The 10,104-nt window shown below is 39.6% G+C and overlaps 1 protein-coding gene across 2 annotated transcripts; it reads left to right on the forward strand.

The window, feature by feature from the left end:
- Nucleotides 1–185: 185 nt before the first annotated feature.
- Nucleotides 186–9,861, forward strand: LOC310955556 (regulation of nuclear pre-mRNA domain-containing protein 1A-like). Of its 2 annotated transcripts, XM_083925452.1 has the most exons (7): nucleotides 186–579; nucleotides 4,304–4,433; nucleotides 4,789–4,895; nucleotides 5,382–5,476; nucleotides 5,678–5,804; nucleotides 7,063–7,238; nucleotides 8,897–9,861. In XM_083925452.1, the coding sequence occupies exons 1-7, from the start codon at nucleotides 429–431 to the stop codon at nucleotides 8,993–8,995; spliced, it is 885 nt and encodes a 294-aa protein (XP_083781578.1). In that variant the 5' UTR covers nucleotides 186–428; the 3' UTR covers nucleotides 8,996–9,861. The 2 variants fall into 2 exon arrangements, with proteins under 2 accessions (XP_083781578.1, XP_083781577.1); XM_083925451.1 differs by lacking the exon at nucleotides 8,897–9,861 and having other exon boundaries at nucleotides 7,063–7,457.
- Nucleotides 9,862–10,104: the final 243 nt, after the last annotated feature.

Consider the following 10,104-nt stretch of genomic DNA (forward strand, 5'->3'; position numbering starts at 1 on the left):
AGATTTAAACCTTAAAATGCGATGTATTTGGGAAACATCTCATATCTAATGCTCAGTCATTTAGAGTTGCCAGATTAATTTTCATAATATCTGTAAATTCCATGTGATTTGAACGCAACACAGCTGCCGCACGGAAGCAGCTCCTGCAGGCTGCTGTGGTTTGCCCCTAGCTAGCCCTACAAGGACCCGACAAGGACCCGACAAGGCAGCCACCCCATTAAACACTACTGAGAGGACGGCGGTAGCTAGTTTGCATTAACAATAAGTCTTTACATAGGAAAAGGCAGCATATGACGTCCGTTTTGATGGGTAAAATCCCTGTTACGTTGGTGACTGGCTAACTTGCTGTAGACAACAACACATCTGGGAGAAACCTTAAAGCTGCCTCTCTCCCGGGGTCTCGTTCTCCCTCTTTTAATCTTGTCAAGATGTCAGCTTTCTCTGAGGCGGCTTTAGAAAAGAAACTATCCGAGCTCAGCAACTCACAGCAAAGTGTGCAAACGTTGTCGTTGTGGCTCATTCATCATAGAAAGCATTCGAAGACTATTGTCGGTGTTTGGATCAACGAACTGAAGAAAGGTAAGAGCGACGAGAGCTAGCTAGTTTAACATCTGAAATGCTTCTACAAGCCAAATAAGCTAGAGTAAAACGTTAACATTAGTCTTTGGTTGTATTAGCTGGCTAGCCCTGGCTAAAGTGTTTGTACATTTCCAACTATCTTAGCTAACGTGGAAGTTATGAGGCGACGCGTCGTCGTTAGCACAGTAACTGCTAACGCTAGCCAACTTGAGAGCAACAACGTTAGCAATTTAAAAGGTTTTGACTAAAAGTAATGTTAAGTAACTCAAACCTTAACGTGCATTATATAACGAATATTATTGTGGTTATGCTTTAGTAATTATAAGACTACTAAAGTTAACTATTTTACGCTATGGCTTAAAGTTAATGGCTACCATGGTAATAAAGATATGACATTAGCAGTTGATACAAGGACGTTATGTATCACGCAGAGGCGATCCTAGAGTCTGTTGGGCTCCTAGGCGAAAATTCACAGGGGCCCCTCGAAGCAGCGTTCATCACCGTCATAGGTTTGTTTAAACTTCCATTTTAATTTCCTTCATAGTTTAGACTTTGTCAGGGGGACCCCTACTGGCCTGGGGCCCCTAGCAGCCAACTGCCTTGCCTGCTGGCAAGCGGCACCTCTGGCATCAGCGACCCATGGTGCATCTAAAGTTGACCCCCCCCCCCCTTCAAATATTAAATGTGCATTATTCTGAATCTCATCTCATCTTGCACCGCTTATCCGGGGTAGGGTCGCGGTAAATTTCCTCAAATGGCAGACACAGTTAGCAATTGGCTGGTGAACATAATGGAGCATTTAGCAACATAAGAGCCATATTGTTCCCTCAGGAGTTGGTGGAGAATCACATGCTAATTTTGCTCTACATCTGGGATATGAAAGTAAATACGTTTTAACAAGTTTACCATAACAGTATTTAAAAGGAGATAGCCTATTAACGTTGATGTTATGTTTACAACTTGTTCTGTTGCCACCAAGCGGCCAACACATCAATTAAAGCCCCTGCATATAAACAACCAATTCAAATAAAAGTGTGAAAACAATCATACTATGTGAGTGACTCTGCAGCTGTTCTCAACTTTATGGGGCTTCATTGCAAGATTAAGCATAATTTTTGGCTGTCCTGCTGCAGCTTTAATGGTATGGTTCACTCTCCACACTTAAAGCGCAATTTATGGATGCATTAGGCAGCTGACATCAACGATAAGGCTCTTACACTACCTGCTTAGCACCAAACAGCAGACAGATACAGTTAACAGCTAGCCGATGAACACGATGGAATATTAACAGCTAAACAGTCAGCTATATTGGTGGACATGACTCCAAGTTGTATAGTAACTGCTGGATATTTAAATAAGCAACTTACTTATAAGTTCAGCATGTCTTTGTTGAGTACACAACTTGTTTCTGCTCCTCCCAAGTGGCTACAAAAAGTTATTGTATTATTATTAGGTTCAAGTTCTCCTGATATATTGCTGAGAAGTTAATCTCTTCTACCTTTTTGCCAGCGATTTCACCACCTCATCATTCTTCTGTTAGTTAACAACAAATACCTGAATTAGGTGGCCCAAAGGCTTCAAATGTTCCAATGAAACTTTAACGATACAATACGTTGAAGACGTTGAAGTGTCAGTCATTACTTAAAGCCTAAGCCAGCAGAAAAAAACAATATAAACTAGGCCTACATGATTATTGTGAACTAAAGTTGTACTGGAGCAAATACTTTGCCTTTGCCTTTTGAGTGTCTGAATCTTACACATGATAATTTGGTTTTCTTGTGCATTTTCTAACTCTGTCAAGCAGTTGGTTGCATATTTTCCTTCGATAGACATTGAATAATAAAATAGTAACAGGATATTTCTTTCCACAGTACAGTACCATCAGACACATACATTGGATATCATAATCAATTTAATATATCATTTTATTTGCCTCATGGTCAACATAATAGGTTTATAAAACATAACATGTCTCACTGAATAAAAAAGCCTTTTACTGCAAAAAACAATACTGAATGTGTTGAACACTGCTGTTTTACTTTAAAGGAAGAGTAGGCCTATGGATTCATCACAGTTTATTTTTTATCATTAGTATTATTTTGTATTTATTTAGTAGTAGATCCAGTTACAATACAATCTTCAAGCTGTTGTGAATACTTTTTTTAGTCTAAAAAGCCTGTTGTATGGATGTCTGTGTATTGCTGTAGTTGTAGCTATTACTGGCACACTTTTCCTTGGGGTGCTAGTCAACAACCTAATGGTGTCCCAAGCGGTTGTTGTATTTTAGGAGCTTGTCTGATGGACTTAAAGGAGTGTGCAGTGTTAATAGCAATGGGGACAAATATGGCACATTTCTCTGGAGCTTTATGCTCAACTCAGTGTTGACTGTTACCTGTCCAAAAACAATGCAGAGATATGCACCATTACTTGTATGATGTGACTGTACCATGAAGTACATGTTTGTCGATAAAACCCCAAAGACGGATAAAACATGCTGTGCAATTACAGAGAAGAAAGTAAGAATTACTTGTGAAATTAGATTCTTTAAAACCCTAACTCTTGGGGCTTATATGTAGCTAACTGCTGTGATAAATGAACTGTTTGACTAAATGGTTGTTAGTGCATAGATTGCATTGTTAGTTGTGATACGGCTGCAACTAACGACTATTTTCGTTGTTGATCAAGCTATTGATTATTTTCTAAATTAGTTGTTTGGTCTATAAAATGTCAGAAAATGGTGAAAAATGTTGATCCGTGTTTTCCTAAAGCCCAAGATGACATCCTTAAATGTCTTGTTTTGTCCACAACTCAATGATATTCGGTTTAGTGTCACAAAGGAGCAGGCCCGCCCCGTTTTTCCCCTGTTTTTTTCAGTGCCCCCACCCCCTGCGCAAAAAGATGACAGCTTTCAATAAAGTGTTGAGACGCGGACTTTGTAATGCGCTTATCAAAGAGGGTTTTATAAGAGATCCAATACAAATGTAATTGTACTCTTAATAAACTAATTTTATTTTGTAAAACAGTGTTTGTGTCTCTTATTTAATGTGCCATGTTTCTGCTTGAATCTCAACAGTGCATTTACATGGACATTAGTATCCCGTTTATGAGGCTTATCTCGGTTATGATCATATAATGTAGCCTATATAAAGAGAAATTAGAGCAACAGTATTTTACATTTGTTAGTAGTTTGAAGGAAATTACACAAAAACAGGAAAAAATGGATTCTGGCAAAAACGTGAGCTACTATATTGACAAGATTGGAGGGAAAGCGCATCAAAACACATCATTCATCGACCTTTTCTGTCGTCACACACACACACACACACACACGTGCGCGCGCTTGAAAGGAGTTTCGCTATAGCGTCCTCCACACCAGCACCAATCTGTCACTGCCACACACCATGTAGGACCCCCCCCCCCCCCCCCCCCCCCCCCTCCAGGGCCAGGGACAACTGTACGGGTGTCCCCCCCTTGACGTATTAAGTCGTTGCAGTTCTAGACTGGTAGCTGTGAGGGGATACGCTGTGTTTGATGCATAGAAAAAATGAAAAATTAACAATTTGCTTTTTTTTGTAATAATTTCTCAGATGAAGAATTAAATCAGTAATGCATAGTTTAATAGGTTAATTGACCTACCACTGTGTTGCTCATCTTGAAGTTCAGTCTTGTACATCATAACCAGATGTCTCTCTGTTTATGTGTGTGTACATTTGAATGCATCCAGCTCAGGTATCACGCAAGCTGACCTACCTTTACTTGGCCAATGACGTCATCCAGAACAGCAAAAAGAAAGGACCAGAATTCACTCAAGACTTTGCACCGGTCATTGTTGATGCATTCAAACATGTATACAGGTGAGATTTTATAATACATTTCATTAGTAAATTTACATTTTTGTAAATGGCTCTTGAATGTGTCTATGAATAGTTTTTTTTAAGGAAAACAGTGCTCATTCTGCCTTTTAAGTAATATTAGTATAAATTGAGTCCGATATCTGCAAGTGTGTTTTTGGAAACACTATAGAATTGCAGTGTAAAATGTGATTTCCATCACGTGGGTTACCTGATGAGGCTCACACGTTGATATTGATTCACATTGATAAACTCTTCCAAAGAATTTTCCACCTTTTAGTCCTGTATTGTCCAGCCCTAACATCAGCTTCATTTCATAAGTGTACGTGCCTGTCCTGTCTTGTGTTTGCCTGTGTAGAGATGGCGAGGAGGGCTGTAAGAAACAGTTGGGTCGGGTGTTGTCCATCTGGCAGGAGAGAGCTGTATATGAGAACAACTTGTTGGATCAGCTCTCACAAGTCCTATGTAAGTTACTTCACACAACACCAAATACTTACTACAATAAGCTAACGTGACTGCTTACACTGCCAATCTGCAGGTTTAATCCTCGCTTAAGGCCTTTACACATATGTCACAAATAAATTATCCAAAAATGAGAAATGCTCTCTTGCAAACTTGTACTGACTATGTGCTTGGCCTGCCGGATTGGCTCAACAGTTGCGCAGTCTAGGGCTTTTATTGTGAAAGGTAAGAGCGAGTAGGTCTGGTATGCATTGCCTTTGTCAAGGTTGAAAGGCGTAAAGTATGCCATCTTAAATCGGACAATTGTGCATCTACTGTATGTTGTCCTTGTTAGATAATCCTCATGTCTTTTTTTGCGGTGCAAAAGCTCAGAAAATCGAGCTTGTTCCATAAAGACATATCGTTACTTTATCGCCACATAATATTTTTCATTCCGTGTGAAAGTACTGATGAGAAAAGTGATGTTCTTTGTCTTTTCTTAAATCCTAGATGGAGAAAAGAAGGCTAAGAAGAGGTCATATGAGGAGATCCGACCAGACGATGAGGACTTTGCTTCCCAGAGCTCTCCAGCCAAGCCCCCACAGGTGTGATTGCCTGAACAGTGTAGCCATAAGTACTGGGTGCTTATAAGATATACTCTTAACCACATAAATGTCCTTTTTAATTATATGTTTTACAGTTTATACAGCTCTGACTGGATGGATTTACATCGTAATACTTCTCTGCTGCATCACTAATATTGAACGCATCCCCCTCCCCCCCCCTTCACCCTCCCTCCACCTCAGACAGCAGAGTTAATCCGAGCTCTGCAGGAGCTTGAAAATGCAGCCTCTGGAGACTCACTTCTGCGTCAGCGCATCTCCTCCCTTCCTGCAGAGGTGCAAGACATGTCACTGCTTCACAGGATCACAGGTAGGAGGCAGGAAACGCCACACTATTGAATACTATATGTAAACACTAACACAATTCTGTTTGACAGCTCATTAACATGTTTACTCATAGGTAAATAAAGTAATTAATGTCTGGGTGCTATTAATATAAGACCACATTCTGATTAACCGTGGATGGGTGAAATAATATATCAATAAGGAAAATAGTAATTACATCCCATACATGTAATAGAACTACAGAACTGCCGTCCACTGCTGTAGCAGACGACATGTGTGTCGCTGTCCCCATAAAGTGAGACAGTTTGTACATCTTTAGGCACCAGGAATGGAAGCATCATAGATTATTTCAGGAGCTAAATGAATACTTTTGCTTCCCGTGTCAAATTTACAACAACTGTTTTTAGCTACAATTACTTAGTTAGCAGGTAGAGCTCCGCATACCTCTGCTGCATAGATGAACGGTAAAGGTACAGGTGAGCAAATGAACAGTATTTAGCTTCTTTTCATGGCACTAGTGCACAGAGCTGCTCTGCAGATGTACAAACTCATACATGGACTGAGAGAGGGGGAGTGAAATGTCCATGCAGGTGCAGGTCTTTGAAGCAGAGAAAATCATTTGTGTGGGGCAAGAAATTCTTACCTTTCTTGCATGTCTCACAGCGCTTCCCTCAAAAGTCCCACCCTTTTACCCCTGCTGGACCTCTGATGCTTCCTCCCCCCCTAACATGTGTGGTGAGAGAGAAATGCTGCGTTCCAGTGCCATGGGAAGTCCAATGTTTCGGACCCCAAACTAGGCAAAGTGCACTGGATTGCACTGGAACCCCCTACTGGCGAATTCAGGGGCGATCGATCTCCCCTGAATTCACTAGTAGGAGGCTCCACTTTGACAGGCATTGCAGTGCACTTTGCCTAGTTTGAGGTCCAAAACGTGTGACTCCCCATGGCACTGGTACGTAGCGTAAGTTAAACGGAGTGACGGATGACAGACAGGAAGCTCAGCAAATCATTTTATTTGGACGGAATAAAATGATTGGTCAAACGTTAATCAGAAACCTTGAAATTCAACACCTGGTGGATTTCTTTTACATTCTAGTGTGCCATACGCGTATTAGGAGCATTTTAAGATTACAAAAGAAAAGTTTAAAAATGCCAGGAAGCTAAGAGTTACTTTAATTAAGAGTACAGTACATGCAGATTCAGATGGCGTCAGAACTGATCGCGCTTCTCTACTGGTCATTTTTCTGCATCATCTCTTGATCTCTGTGCTTTCTGTGCTCCAGATAAGGAATCAGGGGAGCGGCTTTCTCGGCTGGTGGAGGAGGCTTGCATGTTGCTAGCAGACTACAGTGGTCGATTGGCGGCAGAGATTGATGATAGAAGGCAACTCACACGCACACTAACGGTCTTCCTGCAAAGCCAGAAGGATGGACTGACCCAGAACGAGCAGAAACTTGAAGTGCGTATATCACTTTTTTCCTTTCAATTACTGTTTGTCTACCTTACCTTTTTGTTATCATTATTGATTATTGGCGTTCATCTGTCCTGTGTAGCTGTCTACTCAGACTTCTTTTGAATTAACATTTCTTTTCATGTATTTCAGCATGTTGCAAACTTCTGCAGAGTGCCTGTTGAGTTGCTGAATCAGACTGTAGATTTCACTTTAGATTTCAGTTTTACTGTCAGGTGTGCAGGCGTTACAAACAGAGGAAAGAGCCTTGGGTAGATACACTCATAATCCATGTAAGATTTTCCCTTCTCACTAGGAGATGCTTATTATTTAAGCCTTTGTCATTTAACTCAGTTTTTCTGAGTCTTGAAAAATTTAACTACAGATATTCTTGTTTTGTGGTGACAATAACTTTCCAGCCTTTATCCACAGGATACCAAGAGGATTAAGTATTTCATATTTGTATTTTCACTCAGTCAAGTCTTCTGTAATAAAAAGAAACAAAACTGAAAATAAAAAATAAAACTGATTTTGTGAGTGCTTTTATTTTGCTATTACACTTGCAGCTCCTGTTGGTACATGCTTTGTACATATTTTTCATTTCAAAGTTGGTTATTAAAAACAGAATTTAATTTTTGTAGTGTCGAGACACTAAATGCTCGGTCAAGGTCACTCAAAGTTCAATTAAGCTTTATTCACTATAAGTTGTAGCTGTGCTCAAATAGAGGACACCTCATAATATTATTACAAACCAAAACTAAGAGACAATAGGTTTTTGGGAATCTTGGTATTGAGCAGGAGTATTTCACCTCTCAGTATTGATGACTCAGTGTGATTTTCACTTGAGGCAATGTTCTTCTTGCACCACACAACTACATGCATCAACTGTTTGGCAAACGTATACAATGAGCACATGCAAGCAGCAAAGCCAGAGCAGATATGAAACATTGAAGGGATGTTACTGTGTCTTTAAGGAGTAAAATGGTGCCTATAAATTATATATACATGGCGTGTTCGTTTTCTAACTGACCTTCAGTTTTGTGTCACAGTCTACTGGGCCACTAAGATATTATATACTTTCAGTTTTATTGGCCGTTTTTACTACAGAGAGTAAAATAAACCTAAATACTGCAACTTTCTTTACTTTACTAAGAAAATTTGTTTTTTATTTTGATAATCTTTCATGATTTTAATTGATGGAAGTGAAAGTAAACCTTGTAAGAAGTTAGTTATGAAGCTGTGGCAAAAGTAGTGATGGCAGACAGTTTATTGGGTTGCAAGCTTTACAACCAAAAAGTATGTATTTAATATGCTCACACAATCTGTTTTATGTGTGGTGGTTTTCAAATGACACTTAATTGTAAGTGACAATGCAACGTGTTTGATGGAAGTATTTGGTCAGAAATCCAAACTTGTGTTGTTATACTTCAGGTAGAAATTGAACTAACACCACATTATGTAATACACAATGCACAATTTTAATGACATTACCTTATTTCCATTTTTATGCAGTCTTTATATCCTTGATTTAGATTTTCTAATTACAGTACTTACTTACCTTACTTCCCAAAATTGCTGTTGAGACTTTGAAAATTTCACAATGTCACTCAGTCAGACTATAAGATATCTGAGCTCTGATGGACCTTCTCTGATCTGTCCTTTTGCAGGAATACAAACGCAAACTGGCGAGGGTGACCCAGGTCCGGAAGGAGCTGCGTTCGCGTCTGAACAATCTTCCAGGAGCCCTCTACAACCCTTCAAACTGATTGAAGTTTCAGCTCCTGACCCTCCTACTACTGAAACATCTCAACCTGCCTCTTAGAAATTCAGTGACATTGCCATAGTCCTTTGTTCTTTATTTTGGAAAGTGTCTGTGTCCCCCCGCGTGGTGACCTTTCATTCTCATTTTGTCTGTGAGCTCATCTCTTTGTGCTGTATGCTATCAGTACATTGTACGTTAAGATTCATAATCCTCAGACACTGGCCCCGTATGCTCTGGCCCCCGCCCATCTAAGTTTTACAGCTTTAAAGTGGCATGGGTGATGCTGGTGTGATATTTTTGTATATTTCGTTACTTAAGATAATGCACCAGAGAATATCCCCTTGGTTTAATCATTCATAATGATTTTCAGTGTTTTGGATTGCTGCATAACTGTCTTTTACTGTATCTGTAAATGCATCAGTCTAACTCTTGGTTATATAACATTGTTTTTATACAGTCAATGGCCTCTGAAGAGAACCATGTTTGTGAAATCATCAGGAAACCACATTGTGAAGCTGAGTAGTAAGCCATGCCCTTGAAAGGAAAATGTGTAAATATCATTTACATAAAGCCCTTTTGTGAGACGGGTGTGTACGTCATGGCACAGTGTATTTTCAAATTTGCATGTAAATATGATGAGAGTTATTCCTGTAAGGGATTATGATTTGTATCCATGCCAACATGGCTTGTGAAATGGTCATTTAGACAAATTGCTGATGTATATCGGTACATCGATATCTTCACAGTTGCTTAGACCTCGACTGTACTGAAATAATGACTAAAGGAGTCTGTTGTCTAGGTGACTGCATCATTCTGCTTCTACTAAATGCTGTGCAGATGCCTCACGCAGCTTCATAGGTGCCCCCAGTTTCCAATGCCAGACTGTTTGTTTTTGTAAATATGAAGCGAATTCTTCTTAGAACCAAATAAACACAAAATCTACAAATATTTAAAGTCATGTCTGCAGTAAATGCCATTTAATGTGTTGCATTCATTGATATTGTCCTGGCCAGCAGGGGGCGTGCACTGGTGGAATATTTGAAAGAGACAGGATTATTTCATAGGGTTTTTGTTTTGTTTATAATGTAAAGTCTTTTGGATAGCTTTTATTAC

This window comes from Echiichthys vipera (genome assembly GCF_963691815.1).
Source record: "Echiichthys vipera genome assembly, chromosome: 13".
Classification (NCBI taxonomy): Eukaryota; Metazoa; Chordata; class Actinopteri; order Perciformes; family Trachinidae; genus Echiichthys; species Echiichthys vipera.